Genomic DNA, 22,560 nt, shown 5'->3' on the forward strand with positions numbered 1-22,560 from the left:
GTGAGGACTGGCCATGACTACACTGGAGGAACTGTTATGTAGGGGCTGACCCTACAGAACAGGATTTGCTTTAACAGGGCTCTGTTGCCTGCCCAGTCTTCCCTTTGGGTGCGTCGTCCTTGGAGGTGGCCAGGTGATGCTCCAGCTCAGTCTCAAGGCAGCCACCCAGCGTGCCAGCCCCAGGCCCTCCTGGGTGGGGCCCCATCTGAGGTCAAGTTCAGCCACAGCCTGTGCCCTGCCCTGGGCCACCTGGAATGAGTCATAAAGCAATCTACAGATGGTCATCACCCACGCTTGGCTTGGAGGTGTCTCAAGAGGCCAGGCCGTGAACCGAGGCTGTCGCTAGTGCCGGGCTTAGGGCTGCTCAGCTAGAGGTACGGGATATGCTGAAGCCAGATGCTGTTTTGGGTTTTGTGAACCTTTAAGAGATTTTAGCAATGTCCTCGGTGTAAGCCAGGACAGGTCGTTTGTATGGGAAACCATGGAAAGTAGCTTAGGTGGGTCCACAAGTTGGGTGGTGCGGGCTCTCAGGGAATCACCAGGGCAAGGCAAACAAATGGTGTTAGCCAGGTAGTTGAAGAGCCAGATATGGCCATCACCTGCTTCGCTCGCTGAAGAGGGGAGGGCTCAACAAAGAAACTGGCTTCCGCCGGCACCTATGTCTGGGAGAAAGCTGCCATTGCAGCCCTCGCTCTGAAGCCAGACAATTCAGTTCCTCTTTGTATGTCTGTGGCACGTTTCGACTGCTGCCCCAGCAGTGGAGCTCATAGTGAATGAGCCTGCCAGCAAGTCAATCGTGTGCTGGCCCTTTAAGAGGAGCGTCTTGGACTCCGGCCACCCTCGTCTCACTCAGCCACCATCTCCTCTTGTTTTGACAACCAGAAGTGTGGGGGCTTTTCTCCCCAGCTCTGGAACTGTGGGCTCGGGAGCCTGGTACAGGGCTGGGACTCCTCGCTTTTCTTGGAGTGACCTCTAAAGCTAATATATCCCTCCCAATTTTTTCGTGAAGATTTTGTTGGGAAATTTGGGGAGGGAACACCGCTGGGGAATTGGGGAAGGTGAACAGACAAGTTGCTGTCCTTTTGTTCTTCAGTCTAGTTGTTGAGGACGTCGCTTCACTGGCCCATGTTGGTATTGTGATCATTGCGCTCTTCCCGGCTGAGGCAGATCGGTCACTGGCCATTGGACAGCCGCTCACGGAGGCTCATGATAGCTCAGCTGACTGTCGGCCGCTCACGGTAGCTTCCTGCAGCCCACTGCAGCAGGGGCTGCAGCCTACGCCATCACCGGTGACTCACAGCAGTCCAGCTCCAGGTCGAGCTGTTGTTCAGCATCTTAATTGTAGAGAGTGCAGTGTCGCTGGCCCATGTGGGATCCAAACCGGCAGCCCTGCTGCTCAGAGCTTGCACTCCTAAGCCAACTCTTAACCAATGAGCCACTTGGCCAGCTCAATCCCTCCCAATTTTTAATGGTCTTACATGGTGTGGGCCAGCCTGTTCCACGTCTCTGCTCCTCCTACCAGTGTTGAGGTGGCTGCTTCTGTATGTCCATAATTGTTCGATTTCAATTCAGCTAGACTTTAGGTGATTCTCAATGATTGTTGTTTTGTGATTTAGTTTTAATTTTGATGTGGTCATGAGAGAAGGTAAGCACAGCATTTACCTACTCTGCAACCTTGACTGGAATTGGATTCTTATTTTATTGAATGGGTTATATTCTGTTACTATCATTATTTATTTTTATGCCCAAATGGTCCCATATTTGGGCAGTGGGAACCCCTCTAGCTGTGTCCTGTTGGCTTTTGATATGCTTTCATCATTCATTAAGCAGTTCTTTACTTTTTGGCATAAAGATGATCTAAGCTCATCATGTACTTTCCTTGCCTCAGTGCTGGAATCAGCCATTTCTCCAAGGAACCTTCATCCGTTTTGGTTTAGAAACCATGATATGAGCTAAGGTACAGGTTTTTAAAGAGTCCCCAAGGCGATTTTGCTTGTTTGTCTGGAACCCACTGTAATAGAGGCTTCTTTTATATAGGAGTTCTATATAGATATTTGCTAAATGGACAGTACTGAGTAGGAGTTCAGATAGTCCAGGGAGATGAAGGAATATAAATAGAGTCACAGTATATGGAAACGTCCACCTCATTCAGAGGAGCTAGAGTTCAATGTGGTTTCAAGCAGAGAGGAGTCTAGAGAATGAGGCACGGACCGGTTCACTGAGGACTTTATTTTTTGTTCACTGGAACTGAACCTTGGCAGTGCCCTCGGCTGGCCCCCAGATCTCTCTTGTGCCTTAACAGTGTTTGGACGGAACAGACCCAGGGATGCCCCTTCTTTCAGCCTCCGACCACCCTCCAACCTCTTTTCCATTCACAACATTCAAAAGATCTCATCCATCCTTGGCCTCCGAGAGCAGCCAACACCATTTTTTGAGCTTATCTCCTTACTGCCGAGCAACCAGGAACCCCCAAGTTCATCACAATTGTTCCACTAAGGTGGAGGCTACCGTCAGCCTCCTGATCAGTCTGAACCCATGGGCCTCCTACACCTACTTTTATCTGGGCTTCTATTTCAAATACAACAATATAACTCTGGAGCCCGTGGGCCACTTCTTCTGTGAGTTGGACAAGGAGAAGCATGAAGTTGCTGAATGTCTTTTGAAGTTGTAAAACCAGTGTGGCAGCCGTGCCCTCTTCCAGGACGTGCAGAAGCCTTCCCAAGATGAGTAGCCATGGAATCTGCCACGGTCATGGAGAAGAACCTGAACCTTTTGTATCTCCATGCCCTGGGTTCTGCCCACAGAGACCTCCATCTCTGTGACTTCCTGGAGAGCCACTTCCTAGATGAGGAGGTACAACTCATCAAGATGGGAGATCACCTGACTAACCTCTGCAGGATGGCCAGCCCCCAGGCCGGGCGAGTATCTCTTCTAAAGGCTCACCCTCAAGCACGACTAGGAGCTGTGGAGCCCAGAGGCCTTTGAGGACATCTCTGCATCCCTCTGGTGTTGAACTTCTACCTGAGCCTCTACCTGCAACCACTAGACAGCCTTCTAACCATCCTGGAGCCCTCTCCCATGCTGTGAAGCAAACAAACAGGAAAGCTTTTTGTAGTTAAAAAAAAACACCTTATAGAAGATGAGGAGCTATTATAGGGGGTTTAAACTGGGTAGGGAAGTGATCAATTTTGGTAGATTTGAATTTTAAGGTTATTCTGCTGTCACCAGTGGCAGTGCATAGGATTAGATAAATGTTTAAAATTGTTTTCCAGCAGGGTTAGCATTTGCCTTTTTTAGAGGCCTTAAACTTTTCTCCTAGAAGTCAGTATTGCAGCTGCTGGTTACTAATACCTCAGGGATACTTGGCAGTAGTTTTGTGAAAAGAGTGAGAAAGCAAGACAACACAATATGTTAAAGCTTGAGTCATTGATTTATCAGTTTATGTAATGGCAGCAACTCTTCCTTTTAGTAGTAGTTTTACAATCAGGACTGGAAGTTCTCCATTGAAAAATAACAGAAACAAAAGCATATAAAACAATGCTATCTTAATGAAAAATCTTTGTGAATATGAGTACTGTTAGATTTTATTTTTCTTTATCTTTTGTAGTAAAATCAATAATTGGATTGATATAGACTTTCAATAATGTAGATATTCTACCTGGTTTGTGAGGTCCAAAATATGAAATGTAACAAGTACGTTTTCTGAAATAATAGCAATTTGCATCTTTAACTTGAAGTTTGCTGTTATCATAACAAGTTTTATTTCTGTACTATTTACAGCCTGTCTCCCAACCAGTTGCAGTTGAACAACAAGCAACTCTTCTAAAACCGGATTTAGTTCGAAGGTGAGTATCTTCAAATTAACACCATGAAAATGATAAGGGTATGTTGAAGTATTTGGATTCATTAGAGAGTTAGTGTGTCTTGACTAGAGAAACTTCTGTGTTCTTGTATTTATGTGTATGTTCAATAAAAATAGTATCTATGATTTTTACTTTTTTATTTTAATAAAGATCATATGATTGTGAAATTATTGACCATTTTCTTGTTCTCATTATTATAGCATTCTGTTCCTAAGAAAGGCTTATAAGGGTTAAAAAAAAGAAGAACTAACGTAATTTAGAGTAGAATTCCAGCTAATCTAAAGAAATAAATTATAACCAGATGTAAATTATTTGGTAGTTATAAATTAATATTTTCCTCTATGTTGTTCAGATTGGGTAATTCCTATTCTGTGTTCAAGTTCACTGATAGATTTATGTGTCTTATTCATTCTGGTATTGAGCTCATTCAATGAGTTGTTTTTTTCTATGATTGTACTTTTAATTCTATAATTTCCATTTGGTTCTTTTTTAACATCTTCTATTTTATGATAGTTTGTTTTTTCATTTGCTTCAGGAGTATTTATAATTGCTTATTGATGCATTTTGATGATGGCTGCTTTTTGAAATCCTTGTCAGTTAATTCTAATACCTGATTCATCCTGGCATTGGCATCTGTTGATTGTCTTTTGAATTCAAATTGTGATTTTCCTGGGTTTTGGTATGACAAGGAATTTTCTTTTTTCTTTTGTTTTTTGTTTTTTGTTTGTTTATTTGTTTGTTTTTAGCTGAGTCATCCTGCCACCTGTTGGCCACTCAGTGACAGCTCAGGTCAGGCCAGGACTCGAACCACTGTTGCTCAGAGCTCAAACTCTTGAGCGACCTCTTAACCAACTGAGCCACTCAGCCGGCTCTTCTTCTTATATATCTTAATACACACACTTCATGAGTAGTTTTTAGGAGGACTTTACCTAAAAATTAATTTAAAGTATATCTGATTGGTGCTTACAGATCTCGTTTAAGTTTCAAATGTGTTTATTGAAATTTCTTCAAACTTATTAAAGAAAAAACTGAAAAATGCCCTTGACACAGATAAACTGAAAGTTAGTCTACCTTTTCATAATCATATTGATTTGAACCTGCAAAATAGGACTAGCTAGAATTAATCATGTTGAACCCTTTTCACATGATTCATTTTTTAACCAAAGTTGTGGTGAATTCAACTGATTGATTGATATGGAGGTATAACTGACATACAACCTTATATTATTTTCAGTACACAACATAATGATTTGATGTTTGATGTATTGTGAAATTATTACCACAATAGTTCTAGTTAACATCCATCACCTCACAGTTACAGATTTTTTTTCTTGTGATGAGAACTTTTAACACCTATGCTTAGCAACTATGAAATATGCAATACATTTCTATTAACTATAGTCAGCATGCCGTACGTTACATTCCCATGACTTGTTTACTTTATAACTGGAAGTTTGTGCCTTTGACTCCCTTTACCCATTTTGCCTACCTCCTACCCCCACCCCTTGGCTCCCCACTTCTGGCAACCACCAATCTATTCTCTGTGTCTATGAGCATGTGTTTTTTTATTCCACATGTAAGTTAGATTATATGATAATATGATAATTGTCTTTTTCTTTCTGACTTATTTCACTTAGCATAATGTCCTCATAGTCCACCCATGTTGTCACAAATGCTGAGATTTCATTACTTTTCTTGGCTAGATAATATTCCATTGTGTAATATATATCACATTTTCCTTATCTTATTTTCATTTCTTGTTCTGCCTCCTGCACCATTTGTCTCCCATATCTGATTTGTATATCCCCTGTAGAGTCAATTACATAAAAAAGTATATTTTGAGTAAGAATTGATTTCTAGAGGGTTTATTTGAACATATTAATAAGAACACCCCTCCCCCCCCAAACAAAAACCAAGATAAAGTTGATCAAGAATGTCCTCTGATAAAAGGTTCCACAGAGGCCCATCACTGGCAGTGTTTTTCTTTCACTTTCCTTACTGTGAGATGTTTGTCAAATAAATACAGTGTGACCTCAGTTTTTCATAACTTTTGAAGACAGCTTTATTGAGATATAATTCACATACCATTAAATCCACCCATTTAAAGTGTACAGTTCAATGGTTTTTAGTATATTCACAGAGCTGTGCAATCATAACTTTTAAAAAGATATTGTACTATTTATTTTCCTTAAACTCATTAGTTATGATTTTAGAATTGGGAGTTTTTCTTTGAATTTTATCATCAGGATGGAATGATTCTAGCTGTGAAGGTATTTCAAATGTTACCTCTGATTTGGGTTAAATATTGGGCTTTCAGAATCATGGAATACTGTCTGCTCTGAGAAATTGAATAGAAGCTGCTTTTTTGTTTTTAATTACTAGTTTACATCATGATGTGGCAGCTGTGAAGGAAATCACCAATACCCCTGATAATCCAAGTGGAAATGGCAAACAAGATCGGAGCAAACAGAGAAGAGCTTCCTGTCCTCGACCAGAGAAGGGGACTAAATTCCAGCTTACTGTCCTTCAGGTCAGTGTGTAAATTGGTTTGCATATGTGAGTGTAGAGGTCTTGATGTCAGGGAGGGGCATTGTTACTTTGCAGGCAGAGTATTGTGAAACTCTCAATTAACTTTTCCTCCATTAAGAAAATTTCTGATAAGAGTTATGCATTAATTGTTAAACTTAGGCAATATAGGGAAAATGTAAGGAAGAAATTAAAAATCACTTGTACACTCAGAGCTAGTTCCTGTTAAAGTTTTAGTTTGTTTCATATCTTTTTCTGTATGTATGTGTAGCATTTTACATTAAGATTGTAATAGTACTAGTAATAGTAGTGAAAGTGTGATAGGTGGTAGTATACTTATCTTTAAAAATGAAGATTAGAAAGGTAAAGTAATTTGCCTAAGGATATTCAGCTAGCAAGCCAGAGTCAGATCTGAATCCAGATCAGACTTTGAAGCCCATATCTCTAACCAGTATATTGGATGGATGCTAAACCTTATATATAATTTTATATACTGCCTTTTAAAAAAACTTATGTACACTTTACTGTGTCTTTAATTAATTTTCCAATAACATATTTGAAATGGCTGTCTTAGATAGACCCTTGTATAGAGATATAATAACTTAATCAGTCCTTCTGTTCTTCATTTAGGCTTTCTTTCTGTCTCTTTCTGCCAGTTTGTCTTTTTTCTAACTCTTGTCTTTCTCTCTCTTTGTGTCTGTCTGTCCATCTCCATTTCTATCTCTGCAGCAAACACCCTTGAGCACAAATCTTTCTACATATCCCTGATTATTTCCTTATGTTAGATTCCTAGTAGAATTGGTGAGTCAAAGAGTATGAATATTACATGTTGCTAGATCACTGTCCACAAAGGTTGGACCAGTTTACATTTCCATTAGTAGTGCATTTTCTTCTGACTGAGGAGTCAATTTGTGGGATTAAGAGAATTTTGGAAACGAATGACCAAATTTAGATATTTGCATTGCAGATAGCTAAAGTGAATATTATAGCTTTTTTTTGCCTTTTTATAAAATTTGTGTTTCCTTTTCTTCTCCACAGGATCACATTTGTAACTTATTTTTTGCCAAGTTATTTGAGCCTTAGATTTGTCATAGAATGGTTGTTTAGGCAGTATTTCACCAAGGGAAAAACAATCTTCTAAGATTCTGAACAATTTAAACCACATTTCCTATGTATTGTATGTGAGCTCATCTAAATGTTCCCGGCACCATTTGCGAAGAGAAGATAATGATTGACTCTTAAACTGGTGGTGAAATGTTTGTTCCCAGGTGTCAACTTCTGGAGACAACATGGTGGAGTGTCAACTGGAGACACACAATAACAAAATGGTCACCTTCAAGTTCGATGTTGATGGTGATTCACCAGAGGACATTGCAGACTATATGGTAAGTACGATAAAACCAAATGATTTTCCCTGTAGTGTTTTCTGTCTTTTTTCCCCCCCTCTAAATCTCCCCCTCATTTATTCAGAGCTATCTTTTTTTAGGATACTGTCAGTTTTTAAAATTTGTGTAGAACTAAATTGGTTATGATCAAGAAGTTACTGCACCTCCTGTGGTTTCAATATAGTTATCTGCAAATTATGAGGGGATTTCATTAACATGATCTAGGCCAGTGGTTCTTATGCCTGACGGCATGTTAAAATCACCTGAAGAGTTTTTTAAAAACAATTCCCTGGGTCCCTAATTAAATCAGAATCTTTGGAGGTGAGGCCTAAGCATTAAGACTTTGTAAATTTTCCCAGCTAGTTCTAATTTGTTAGCTACTGATATAACATCTTATTATATAGGTGTTCAAGTAATGTTCATCATTTCATTTAGTTTTCATATTTTCTTTGACTTGTTAGGCTTAAATTATTTTTTTCCCTTTTTGAAAAATGGAGATGGGCTAGGGTGGCAGGAAAAGTCCATAATGCTTTTATTTATGCCAATTTTCTTTAGATATACATTCCTGGCCAAGCAGAATTAAACATTTTAAAAGTTAAAAATTTTGTCAGTTCTGCCTCTTGTTTAACATAATAGTTTCTGAACTGTCTCCAGGCCATTCTTTATTTTTACCGTTAGAGATGCTTCATTTTGTGATTTAAAAGCTTTTGGGTTTGGACATCTAGTTTTAAACATAAACATTGCCTCAGTTATGTTCCTCAAATGACAATCAATTTATCGAATTTCAGAAAGTTTTTAAAATGTTGGCTTCTTCTTTGGTAGGTAGTGCCAATCTGACAAATGTCAGTCGTCTCAAAATAGCAAGAATAATTTAATGTATTATGTGGCATTTTCCCCCCTGGTTTTTGTTAATTTTGTTGTAGCATTTGGCTCTAAATATTTAATTTTAATTTATTTTTCTTTAGCATGGTCACCATTGATACAATATTTTTATTTTGAAGAAATTAAATTTATTCTCATGAACAGACTTACATTTACTTTTGGACAGGTCGAAGATAACTTTGTGCTGGAAAGTGAGAAAGAAAAATTTGTAGAAGAATTGAGGGCTATTGTAGGTCATGCTCAGGAGATCCTTCATATCCACTCTGCTACAGAAAGAGCCGCTGGAGTTGACTCCATTACCATGGAATCCAACATCAGCCAAGTAAGAGCAATTGTTTAGCAAATAGGTCTTCTCGGATATATATCAGGAACTTCTTTATTTATCTATTCATTTTTAATTTAGACAGGATCATCTGAACAAGTACAGATAAATTCTGCATCCACTCAAACCAGCAGTAAGTATATTTAATAAAATTTACCATTTGGCTTTTGAAGAAAGACATTTGGAAAGTTTAATTTACACACCTTCATTAGGAAAGATGTTAGCCAATAAAGGAATTGTTAATGTAGGCTTTCCCACACTTTGAAAAGACTGTATAGTCCCAAAGAAAGAAGCGTAAGAAGTAAAATCATTCTCCAGCTTTCCTCTGAGTGTTGGTTCTTTATCTGATTAATTTATTTCTGAGTTGTCGCATGGTATGTTACCAGAAATGCAGTCACAGTACTGATGACCTTTAATGGCTTTACTGTTTGAACTTAACTGGTAAGTCCCCCACACACACATACCTTTTTGAGATGGACAGAAACTTCCTTAACAGAAATCATTATGTTCTAAGTTTGCCTCACGTTTTAATAGTCATTCATATCTTGATTTCATTCACCAGTGATATGCTTCTGCTCGCTCTGATAACTAAATTTTTGTAAATCAGATAACTAGAGAAACTTCCAAGGACTAAAAATGGGGTCCTTTTTCTTTTCTGATGACTTTATCTTTCCATTCTTCTCAGCCCTGGTCATGAGTATATTTAGAATATCTAGGAGTGGGAGAAGAGCCATAGACAAATGAGGACCTCTGAAGCAATTATAATCACATGAAGAAGCAACAGGTGGTGTGGGAGTCATGGAACCAGATCTCATTACCCTGAAATTTAGTTTGTGTTAGAATGCCAAGGTCTTCCTTTATCTTCTGTTTTTCATTAGCGGGAGACTGAGCAGATTTCTGACTGACAAAATAGGGTAAAGTTTAAAAGAGAATTATTATTTGAATAAGTTTACAAAGTAGGAATAAAGATGTAGGGACTTATTTTACTTTATAAGTTGTACAGTAAAATTGACTTACTTTTCTTTTGGTGTACAGTTCTGTAAATTTCATTTTTTAATTAAATTTTTGTTATTAGTTTCAGGTGTACAAAACAACATAATAGTTAGACATTTACACCCCTCACAAAGTGATAACTCTCCTCCCCCAATCTACTACTCCTCTGACATCGTATATAGGTGTTATAATTCGATTGATTCTATTCCCTATGCTGTACTGCACATCCCGTGACCATATACATACATACATACATACATACATATATACACACACACACACACACACATATATATAATTATATATATATATAAAAAATTATAGTTGACATTTAGTATTATTCAGCTTCAGGTGTACAGCGCAGTCGTCAGGCCATGAAGTGGTCTCCCTAATAAGACAAGTACCCATCTCACACCCTACAAAATCTTTACAACATTATTCATTATATTCCCCAAACTGTATTTCGTATCTCCAAGGCAATATTGTGGCTACTAATTTGTAATTTCTAATCTCTTTACCTTCTTCCTCTTCCCTACCCCCCTCCCATCTAGCAACCATCAGTTTTTTCTCTATATCTCTGCGAATCTTTCTGTTTAGTTTGCTCATTTATTCTGTTCTTTAGATTCGACATATAAGTGAGATCATATGGTATTTATCTTTCTCCGTCTGACTTATTCTGTAAATTTTATTACTCGTGTATGTTTGTGTAAACACCACCATAATCAGGATACAAAACAGGAGACGTAGGTTGTTTTTTTTTTTTTAATTTTTTTTAAAGATTTTTATTGGGGAATTGGGGGATGGGAACAGCGCTGGGGAATTGGCGGAAGGTGAACAGACAAGTTGCTGTCTTTTTGTTCTTCAGTCTAGTTGTGGAGGATGTTGCTTCACTGGCCCAAGTTAGCACCATCACTGCACTCTTCCTGGGCGAGGCAGATCAGTCGCTGGCTTCTGGACAGCCGCTCACTGCGGCTGCTCACGCCTCACGCTGGCTGCTGGCTACACACGGTAGCCCATGGCAACTCACTGCAGCAGGGGCTGCAGCCTACACCGTCGCCTCACGGCAGCCCAGCTCCAGGTTGAGCTGTTGTTCAGCATCTTAGCTGTGGAGGGCAGTGTCACTGGCCCTCATATGTGGGATCCGAACCGGGGCCCTCTGGCATCCCAAGCCTGTTCTTAACCATCGTGCCACTCGGCCGGCCTGAGACATAGGTTTTAATGGTAAAAGTGCTTTCCATTTCCACCCCTGTAAAGCACTCTGCTTCTTGTTAGCTACTGATACAATGTTTGTTTCAGTAGAATCTAAAATTCTTCTCAAAACACATCTTAAGCTTAGTTCTTTAGAGTATCTGTCAGGTTCAGGTCTGGTCTTATAAATTACACATATCGTAGTGCTGTGAAAATGGATATCCAAGACAAATTGGTTTTTTAACTTGGTTTTCTTAGTTAATAAGGTAAACATATTGACAATTGCTTAGCATATTAAATTTTGCTAATTCTTTCTACAGATGAATCTGCTCCTCAGTCATCCCCAGTTGGTCGGTGGCGATTCTGTATCAATCAAACAATAAGAAACCGTGAGGCTCAATCTCCTCCTTCACTTCAGCAGTCCATGTCTACAATTCCTGGGCTACATCCACTTCCTAGTAAGTGTTCATTCTCTGCAAACTTTATCCAGATTTGGAGGATGGGGCTACAAAATATGGTCCACATCTATAACTTCTTTTCATGGGTATTTTGTGCTTATGAAAATTTTCATGAGCATTTCTTTTTAAAGATTTTATTGGGGAACTGGGGAAGGGATACAGTGTTGGGGAATTGGGGAAGGGGAACAGCCAAGTTGTTGTCCTTCAATCTTAGTTGTGGAGGGTGCAGCTAGCTCACCTCCAAGTCCAGTCACCATCCAGCCGCCCGTCAGCAGCTTGCAGCTGCTCAGCTAAAGGTGCCGTCGTGTTCAATCTTAGTTGCGGGCAGGCATAGCCCACCATCCCATGGGGGAGTTGAACCGGAAGCCTTGTTGTTAGGAGAATGTGCTCTCACCAGCTGAGCCATCCTGCCACCTGTTGGCAGCTCAGCGGCAGCTCAGCTTGGACTCATCTCACCGGCCCAAGTGGGAATCGAACCGGCGACCCTGTTGCTCAGAGCTTGCGCTCTTAACCAACTGGGCCTCTCAGCTGGCCCCTCATAAGCATTTTTTTTTTAGCTGAGCCATCCTGCTACCTGTTGGCAGTTCAGTGGCTGCTCAGCTCGGGCCGGGACTCGAACTGCTGTTGCTCAGAGCTCAAACTCTTGAGCGAGCTCTTAAGCAACTGAGCCACTCAGCCGGCCCCTATAAGCATTTTTGAAGACGTTAATACTAGGGTGTAACTTAAGCCATTTGTATTTAATATTTATGAAAAAAGAAAAAGGTTTGTTTTGGTTTTTTTTTCCTTGACAGGTTGAATTTTGTGTATTTTGAGTCTTATTTCCAAAAGTACTTTCACACAGGTTGTTGTTTGCCCCTTGCTCCTCATGTCCCTTTTGACTTTGGGTACTAGTCTATGCTTTGTACTTATCAATACATGCTTAGCCATTCTTTATTATTGTTCCAGGTCCAAGAAACACAAATAATAAGGAAACATCACAGGACACACTGCTCACTCTAGAAAATAATACATGCCAGCGTGCACTTTTCACCTCCAAGTCAGAACACAAGGAGGTAGTTGATGGTAAGATTTCTGAATGTACCAGTGTAGAAACTAAGCCAGCTATGTTTTATCCAGTGGAAGAAGACGGGTGTATAATGGCGCCAGTTGCTAGTAGTTCCATTTGTACTGCCACTTCAGTTTGTGCAGTTCCAGTTGAAAGTGAGGGACTCTACAACCAAGCAGGCATATTCCTATTTGTGCATCCATGTCACCAAGCTGCCAGTCAGGCTGATATACTTATGACTCCTCCTGGTGAGTCAACTCAGATTACTGGTAACTCTCTTATAATTCCGGCATTTATGTCTGATCAAAAGCCTCAGTCCTTATCAGTACAGCAGCCAACTAAGGATGCAGAGTTTATTTCCCAAGAAGGAGAAACCACGGTGAACACTGAAATAAGTTCTCCTAAGACGGTCATTCCCACTCAAACCTCTGGCCTTGAACCAACTACCCTTCTACCCACTACTGTCCTGGAATCAGATGGGGAAAGACCTCCAAAAATGGAGTTTGCAGATAACCGAATTAAAAGTCTGGATGAAAAATTACGGAACTTGCTCTATCAGGAGCATAACATATCTAGTGTCTATCCTGAGAGCCAGAAGGATACCCAAAGCATGGACTCTCCATTTTCTTCCTCTGCTGAAGATACACTCTCATGTCCACTGCCAGAAGTCATAGCCATCAGTCACGGTGGAATTCAAGATAGCCCTGCACAGTCCCCTAATTTTCAGCAAACAGGCTCTAGGATTTTGCCTAATGTGGCTGCAAGTCAGCCTGCTAACACATCAGTGTTCAAAAGGGACCTGAATGTGATAACTTCTGTACCCAGCGAATTATGTTTACATGTAAGTATAATTATTTCCAATCAATTCCTTATCCTTTATGCTTGTAAACAAATGCTTTCTTTTCTAAAGTTCTGATCTTTGGAATGAAATTGTCTAGGTCACAAGATTCTCAGGTCACACGTATTTGAGAAGGCCATGACTTAGGTTGCAAGTACTCAGTACTCATTGATAGAGACTGCAGAACTGTCTTTGGTGAGAGAGCCCTCTGGTGATTTAGCTAGGAACTTGTCATGTCTATTTTTGTATTAATAACAAGAACAGAACTGATTTATAGATTGTTTTATTTGGTAGGAAAGCTTACTTTTATATTTCCACTTAAAAATGCTTGTTATCAGTTTCCTTTAATAATTTTTATGGTTTTAATTTAATCTTGTTTTGTGGGTTTTAATTTATTTGAAATTTTTTTTAAAAAGAAAGTAAAAATCATCCATAATCTCATGACGTTTTTCTTTTTTTAACTTATGTAATGTAGGAATTTAACTTCCCTTTTCTATCTCTTCGTATCACAGAGGTAAACCATCATCTGGTGTTTATCTATTAGTATTTGGCACTTACCCTTCTTGACTTAAGCTTACACAGGTCTATTTACATACTTGAAATTTTTCATTTACAAAAATAAGATTGTGCTATATATATTGGTCTACAATTTGATTTTTCCATTTTATAATATATTGTAGACGTCATTCTATTGTAAATCTTTACCACTGTATCTCTTTATTATTATTGCATAAGTAGCATTTACATATATGTAAAGTAAAATCCACCCCACTTCCAAATCTTTCCAGACATGGTTTTAATTAACATACACATATTTATATATACATCATATTTATTTATCTGTATTATATATTTACAAAGGTATGGCTATATATTACATATTTACATATTATTCTTTACATATATGTACTGGTCTGCATTTTTTATATTTATTATGGACATCTATCATGTCAGTACACATAGTTCTACGTCACTTAACTTTTTAAACAAGGGTATAATATTCCATTGAATAGATATAATTGAAATATTTTTTTGATAAGTAATTTTAAATTATTCAATTAATACATAAACATGAAAGTAATTCAGAAGAATAGAAAATTAAAAGTAATTGTTGTGTTAATACCCTCTCACCCTGCATTGCACTCCCCGAACTATTACGTTCCTGGTCTTAATTCTTGTGGTCATTGCCATTAATAACTTGTAAATATATATTTATTCATGTATTTTTTGATTTAGTAATAATAGACCATACCTATTGACTCACTGCTAAGAAGGGTGAGGACATTCTTTTATTTTTCCTTTCCTCCACTTTTCTTCCTTGTACACCTCTTGAGTTTTTATTACTTATATTACTTTTTTTTAAAAGATTTTTATTGGGGAATTGGGGGGATGGGAACAGAGCTGGGGAATTGGGGAGGGGGAACAGACAAGTTGCTGTCGTTTTTTGTTCTTCAGTCTAGTTGTGGAGGATGTTGCTTCACTGGCCCAAGTTGGCACCATCATTGCGCACTTCCCGGGCGAGGCAGATCAGTCGCCGGCTTCTGGACGGCCGCTCACTGCGGCTGCTGGCGGCTCATGCTGGCTGCTGGCCGCTCACGCTGGCTGCTGGCTACACACGGTAGCCCTTGGCAACCCACTGCCACAGAGGCTGCAGCCTATGCCGTCGCCAGTGACTCATGGCAGCCCAGCTCCAGGTTGAGCTGTTGTTCAGCATCTTAGCTGTGGAGGGCAGTGTCACTGGCCCTCATATATGGGATCCTAACCGGGGCCCTCTGGCGTCCCAAGCCAGTTCTTAACCATCACGCCACTCGGCCGGCCCTTATATTACTTTTTAACATGGGTAAAGTTCTAACATCTTATATTTTACTTCTGTAACAATTGGTTGTGCTTTGCCTATAGGTTGATTCAAAGAATTGAAAATCAATAAACAGTATTTATATTATGATTATATGTGTTAGCTAATGATCACGTAATGTGATTTGAACCATAAAAAAAATGAAATGTATTTCTCTGTCATTTAAACTTTTTTACTCAAAGGAGACTTCCAACTGTCCAGATTAAATGGATCCTTTTGTTCGTTTCAAGTGACCATTGCTACATCTGGGTCAAACTTACCTGCCATTGTTTCTGGTGTCCTACAATTCCTTTTCCCCCGTAAAATGCTTCTATGAGTAATATTTTAAAATTTACATGGGTAACTAATTTTTTTAATGTCCAAAAATGTGTATTGTGCTTCACACTTGATTGACTAAGTACATATGGTAGGATCATTTTGAGTTAATTTTTATATATGGTGTGAGATAAGGGTGCAGCTTCATTATTTTGTATGTGGCTATCCAGCACCATATGTTATTATCTTTGCTGTTATTATAAATGGAATTGTTTTCTTAATTTTCTTTTCAGATTTTCCTTGCCACTGTATAGAAATGTAACTGATTTTTGAGGGTTGATGTTGTATCCTACAACTTTGCTGAGTTTGTTTATTAGCTCTAATAGCTTTTGGTGTATTATTTAGGATCTGTGAAAGGAGATAGTTTTATTTCTTCATTTCCTGTTTTCTTATCTATTAACTTTTCATGCTTTCTGTTTGTCCCTTTGATTTTTTTTTTTAAGATTTTATTGGGGAATTGGGGGAGTGAAACAGTGTTGGGAAATTGGGGAAAGGGACCAGCCAAGTTGTTGTTCTTCAGTCTTCGTTGTGGAGGGCGCCAGTCACCATCTGGCTTCCCGTCGGCAGCTTGTGGCCTCTAAGCTCAAGGTGCTGTGTTCAATCTTAGTTGTGGGTGGGCGTAGCCACCATCCCATGTGGGAGTCGAACCAGCAGCCTTGTTGTTAAGAGCGCATGCTCTATCCACTGAGCCATCCAGGCAGCAGCTCAGCTTAAGGTGACAAGTTCAGCCTTAGTTGCCTGTGGGCATAGCCCACCATCCCATGTGGGAATCGAACTGGCGGCCCTGTTGCTCAGAGCTCGTGCTCTTAAGCCAACTCTTAACCAACTGAGCCACTCGGCCGGCCCTGTCCGTTTGATTTTTGTACTGGGAGAATTTCTTAGTTTTTAAGCTGTTTCCAGTGTCCTATTCAGCTATTTTTTATGTCAAGGATTATATTTTTAATTTCTAGTAACAGTAGTTTATTCTTTTTCTTATGGATGTAGTATATTCACACATCTTTGAAGATATTAAAGTCTTAGTCTATGTTATTAATGCTGTTTCCTTGGCTGTTCTTCGGTTTGTTGAGTTTAGTGTTTTCTTATTGTGTTCATTTCCCATTAAGTGTTTGTTGAGCCTTAGTTGTGTACTCATCTTTTCTTCCCCGCCCACCATCATATTTCTTGTTTGTCTCTCCATAAATGCTGTACACCATTACTGTAGCCTTCCTCCAGTAACTGAGAGAAAGGTGTAGGACATGCTTCCTGGCACTGGATATTGCACCTTGTCTCTAATGCTGCCTAGCACATGGCCCATTAGCTAGTTTTCAAAGGTAGAAGAGTTTCCCCTTCCTCCTGCATGTCGTCTGCTCCTTAGATTGCTGACCTTTCTCTTGGCTACAAACATTTTCCTCTTGCCACTTTCATTTGGGAGCAGATACCTCTGCTGTCTTTTGCTTGCTGTGGAGGTTGGGAGGGAAGGGCCAGAACTGCCTGGCTGTTCCTTCTTTGTTACCCCAACCAGTTCACCCTTCCACTCAGTGAATATCTCCTGGCAGTGAATAAGTCAAGATCTCTGTTTTTGTGTACCGCACATTCTAGTAGGGGAAAATAGACCCTAAACAAATAAGTAAAGGGCTATGATAAAAAACCTAGGGGATTACTTAATATAGGGTAGTCAAGGAAAAATTTGTATTTGATGGTAGCATTCACAGGTGTAGACCTGTTCAAGGAACCAAAAGAAGGCCAGTAATAGGGAGCTATGAGGTGATGAAGAGGCATATAGAAGACAGATCGTGTAGAGCTTTGTAAGAGTTCTAGCCAAACATTCATCCTTTTGGTTGCCCAGGGCTCTCTCCTGCTGCCTATATCCGCCGCATAATTTTGCAGCATTTTGAAACACTTCCTGCATATGTCATGGGCTACTTTTTCCTCCTTTAATTATATATGCATATGTCTACATCTGTTTTTCCTGTCGTGTCTATGGATTTGGATTGGTAAAGGAGGCTAGAACTTGTATTTAATTTACTATATAGGTCTAGTTATTACTTATTAAAAATCTTCTCTGTAATTTCAGTAGGACCAATGTAACACTTTCTAAATCATATTGTTGAGAGTGTTTTTTCTCTTCATGAAAATAGTATTATTACTATTATAAAAGTGGGACTTTGGAAAATTAAAACTGATTGTTCAGAATTTTATTTTCAGTAACTGCTGACCCACCCTAAGTGTTAATAATTCTTAGGGTTAATAATTCTTAGTCTAATAACCCAAGACTGTGGTATGCTTAGTGCTGCTTAGGCTCTCTTCTTTCAGACTTGTGTTAAATCCCATTCTTTGAGCTTTTAAATACTCTTAATCTTCTAGATTTCTGGTGACCATTCTCACATTTCCCAAAGTACTTGTGGTTATATATATTAATTTTGTATATTATTATAGGGAGTGTATTTTTAAAGTACTCATTTGGAGCATATTAGTTAGTTCTGGCTTTTTTAGGGAAGAGATGGGAGGACAAAAAGAGGGGAGAGTGATTTTTACAGTCACCCGTGGCCTGATGTTAACACGTTTTAGAGCATGAATTTGAAATAATTTTAAGATCCATTGTTAATTTATGAGTGCTTACATAAAGAAACCTGATTTGGTAATGTTTCTCTGTAAATCTAAATGCCTAGTTATTTTGTTTTTCTATATTACCATTTATGTCAGGAATCTTTTACTAACTCTTAAATAACACAAGCATAAATAAAAATTTTCATTTTAAGAGTATAGGGTTTCAGTTACCTTTTTAGTAAACTGGTGCATATGAAGGAAATAATTTTAATTTTCTGATTTCAATGTTGCTTTGAGGAAAAATATTCTAGGGTAGAAGATTAATATTTTTCTCATTTATCTGAAGTATAAATAGTATTTTTAAAGAAAGGGGAAGGCTTAATTCCTGTAAGTTGAATATCCAGGTTCAGTCTGATATGGCACTATTAATACAAGTATACATGGCATTCTATTTTTGATTACTGATTAGTCCACAGGAAACTGCAAAGTTATGAACAACTGCTTCACCTTATCTAAATTATTACAGTTTTGATTTTTCTCCTCTTGTCTCCATTAGGAGATGTCTCCAGATGCTTCACTTCCAGGGGATCCAGAGGCCTATCCTGCTGCTGTGTCAAGTGGTGGAGCCATTCGTCTGCAGACAGGAGGTGGATATTTTGGCCTAAGCTTTACTTGTCCTAGTCTCAAAAATCCTATTAGCAAGAAATCCTGGACTCGCAAATTTAAAAGCTGGGCATACAGGCTACGGCAGTCAACCAGCTTTTTCAAGAGATCAAAAGTCTGTCAAGGTAGTGTGCTTACAGTCAGGGACATAGACTAGGTAACATCACTTTTCATTTACTTGTTTTGTTTTTGGGATTTTTTTTTATTGTTGTTCATACACAAGTCTTGCCACTTTTTCCACGTAGCCCATGTATGTGACATATCCCATTAATGTCATTGCCATTTTATTTTTCCTTTTGTAACTAATTTGATTTTACAGTTATTCATTTCATATAGATACTAAGTCTTGGGATAAGTCTTGCAATGTCTGATTTAGAGTTAGGGACTTTACAGTGTTGCTTATTACATTAACACTTTTTAATTGTCTAGCAGGAGTTAAGCTTTTTCTACTTTTCTTCATTTTTGGTAATGTAAAACAAATGTAGTCTTAAATAATTTTCTCTTTTCTGCTTACAAATTGGCAAAACCTGCAGTGGAAACAGAAGATAAGAGATCAGCAGTTGCTCCTGATCCCATTCCTATGACAAGAGAGGCCACAGCTGATACTAGAGCTTTGAGTAGATATAAAGCGATGCCTGGATCATTTCAGCGGGGTCGGTTTCAGGTTTGTGTCTTTGGTTGAATCCTTACCTACAAGGGCATTATAACAGTTAAGAGCATTGGAGACCTTGGTCTGTAGGTAATACTTACTTTAAATTAGATCATTGTCATATTTAATTTGTTCCCCTTACATGCATCCCCTCATCTTTTGAAGCTATCCAGTAAAGGTGAGTCTGAAGAAATGGGGATTTTAGTACCTGGAAGAGAGCACAGCAACGAGTCATCATTTTGTAGTGGGCGATTGGGTCATCTTTTGTATAAAGCCAATCTCATATCCTTTATAATCTCAGCAACTTTAATTGTGGAATTTTTTTTAAGTTGTGGTGTTTTATTTGAGCAATACAAAGCCAACTCTCTTTACCCAAGGGCACCATGTGAAAGACTTTGAACATGGGGTATATAGATGGGATTTTTAAGTGTTGTTGTTATCGATATGTGTGTGTCAGAAGCAGACCATCCACTTTGCTGTGCCCTATACTGATATTGAATTTCTTTGTGGGTTAACTCTTTGGTTAGGCAGAGCCAGCCACTTTTGCCTTTTTGTATCTCAGGTGATTACAGTTCCTCAGGAGCAATCAGTGAAAGTGAAATCATCTGGAAAAGAGCACATACCAGCAGTATTTAAGGAAATGACAAGCCATTCTAGTGAAGAAGCTCTAGCCTTTACTGAAACATCAAAGGCTCATTTGGTAAAAATGAAACCTGCCACGCACAATCCACAAACTTTATTTTCTCCTCAGAAGTTACAAGCTCCTCATTCAACCTTTAAGGAAGATAAAAGAATTCCCAAGCAAGGTGACAACTTCTCATCTTCCAGCACAGCTTGTAAGACTGGTAAATCTTCTATGAAGTTACAAGCTCCTCATTCAACCTTTAAGGAAGATAAAAGAATTCCCAAGCAAGGTGACAACTTCTCATCTTCCAGCACAGCTTGTAAGACTGGTAAATCTTCTATGATCCCAAAAAAGAAATTGGAAGAAATTTCAGCCGTGGGAAGTAGCACGCAGTCTGGATCTAAATTGTTACGTAAAGAGAGAGAGATACTTACTGTAGGGAAACAGCCTAACTCTGATGGTGAATTTTCAGCCACTCTTGCTGGCAGAGGGAAGTCAGTGGCAAAGACTCGTCCAGAGAGTGGTCAGCGCTTGCCACTCCGTGGAGAAAAAGGCTATGCTCAAACACAGAGCTCACTCTTCTATTCTCCATCTTCCCCAATGAGCAGTGATGATGAGTCAGAAATAGAGGATGAGGACTTAAAGGTGGAGCTTCAAAAATTACGAGAAAAGTAAGAATTGTTTCTCTTTTGTTGCCAATCTAGTTGCCTTGGATTTTCTAGAACTAAGCATCTGATTGTTAGCTAATTTAGAACTGGTGACATTTTAATGATTAAAAACTTTTTTATGATTGAAAACTTCAAAAATAGCATCAGATCTCACAGGTTAAGAGCTCAGTCCCACAACACTGCCCTCCCCCATGCCAGTCACAAGAGCAGATAGTATTACCTATGCTTCTGACTAGTCTGTTGTAAATTGGAGGTTTCCACGAACACTCCCTCAGCTTCGATTAATTTGCTCGAGTTGTTTATAGAACTCAGGAAAACAGTTTACTTACTAGAGTATAGATTTATTATAAATAAGATACAACTCAAGAACAGCCAGATGGCAAGTTATAGGGGAAAGGGCATGGAGCTCCCATGCCCTCTTGGGAGTGTCACTCTCCCAGCACCTCCATGTGTTCATCAAGCTGGAAGCTCTCCAAACCCTGTAATTCAGGAATTTTTATGGAAGCTTTATTATGGTAGGTACGTAAATCACTGGCCATTGGTGATTAATTCAATCTCTAGCCTCTTCCCTACCCAGAGTGTGGGGGCAGAGAGGATGAAAATTCTCACCCTGGAATCATTTGGTTGGTCCCTCTGGAAACCAGACCCCATCCTTAGGGACTTTCCAGAAGTCGCTTCATTAACCTAAACTCAGGTGTGATTTAAATGGGATTGCCATGAGTAACAAGATACTCCTTTCACCTTTATCACTCTGGAGCTATTTCAGGAACTGGAGCTATTTGAGGACAAAAGACCAAATGTTATAAGATTCTCCCATTGCTCTTATCACTTAGGAAATTGCAAGGCTTTTAGGAGCTGTGTTCCAAGAACAGGGACAAAGACCATATATATATAGTAAATCATATCACAGCAGTAAAACACACAAAAAACAATCTCCTATTTCTCATGCCCTAATCTAATTTCTCAGAGGCAACCACTGTGAACTGTTTGGTGTGTGTGTGTGTGTGTGTGTGTCTGTCTGTCTGTCTGTCTGTCTGTATGTATATATATAATAGAGAGAGAGAGAGAGAGAAGGAGTCATTTTTCTATGTATTTACAAATATGGTTTTTGCTTTTTATAAAAGTAAGATCATAATATACATGTTAGTCTATAATTTTTTTACTTAACCTTGTTGCCTATATTTATTCATATTTGCGTTAATAATCTTTATTCCATATACTGGAATAGCATGTAGCCATTTAAAGTTTATTTAATCCTTCCTTAATGGACATTTCAGATTTATGCCATGTTTTGCTTATGTAAACAATGTTGAAGTGAACAGTTTAATAGTTTTACATATTCATGCAAGTATTTTTGTAGGATCGATACCTAAAAGTGGAATTGCTGGGTTAAATGGTGTATATATTTTAAATTGATAGATATTGCTAAATTGTCATCTAATGTACCTCTACCATTTTACACACCAAAGAAAAATATATGGAAGTGCTTGTTTTCTCACTTCTGAACAACATTCGACTGGATATTATTGATCCTTTTAGTTTTATTCCAATGAGGTGAATTAAAAAATTTTTTAGAGTCCAGCCCGAGCTGAGCAGCCGCTGAGCTGCCAACAGGTAGCAGGATGGCTCAGCTAAAAAAAAAAAAAAAAAAAAAATTTTTTAAATTGTATTCTCCTAATTAATAGTGAGGTTGTGCAGCATCTCATATTTATTGGCTATTTGTATTTCCTCTTCTTTGGAGTCACCTTTTCAAATTTTT

The 22,560-nt window shown here is 38.7% G+C and overlaps 1 protein-coding gene across 3 annotated transcripts in view; it reads left to right on the forward strand.

Moving 5' to 3' along the window:
* Positions 1-22,560, forward strand: part of LOC109396381 (constitutive coactivator of PPAR-gamma-like protein 2) — a 226,141-nt gene that overhangs the window by 69,825 nt on the left and 133,756 nt on the right. For 2 of the 3 annotated variants that reach the window (XM_019668137.1, XM_019668138.1), the window contains exons 10-19: positions 3,781-3,845; positions 6,246-6,393; positions 7,658-7,774; positions 8,823-8,978; positions 9,060-9,111; positions 11,480-11,617; positions 12,563-13,503; positions 18,753-18,984; positions 19,393-19,523; positions 20,071-20,804. In XM_019668137.1, coding sequence (XP_019523682.1) covers positions 3,781-3,845; positions 6,246-6,393; positions 7,658-7,774; positions 8,823-8,978; positions 9,060-9,111; positions 11,480-11,617; positions 12,563-13,503; positions 18,753-18,984; positions 19,393-19,523; positions 20,071-20,804 — 2,714 coding nt within the window. The remainder of the gene's footprint in view (positions 1-3,780; positions 3,846-6,245; positions 6,394-7,657; positions 7,775-8,822; positions 8,979-9,059; positions 9,112-11,479; positions 11,618-12,562; positions 13,504-18,752; positions 18,985-19,392; positions 19,524-20,070; positions 20,805-22,560) is intronic. The other variant, XM_019668140.1, reaches the window with a different exon arrangement.

This window comes from Hipposideros armiger, unplaced genomic scaffold (genome assembly GCF_001890085.2).
Source record: "Hipposideros armiger isolate ML-2016 unplaced genomic scaffold, ASM189008v1 scaffold_518, whole genome shotgun sequence".
In the NCBI taxonomy this organism is placed as follows: domain Eukaryota; kingdom Metazoa; phylum Chordata; class Mammalia; order Chiroptera; family Hipposideridae; genus Hipposideros; species Hipposideros armiger.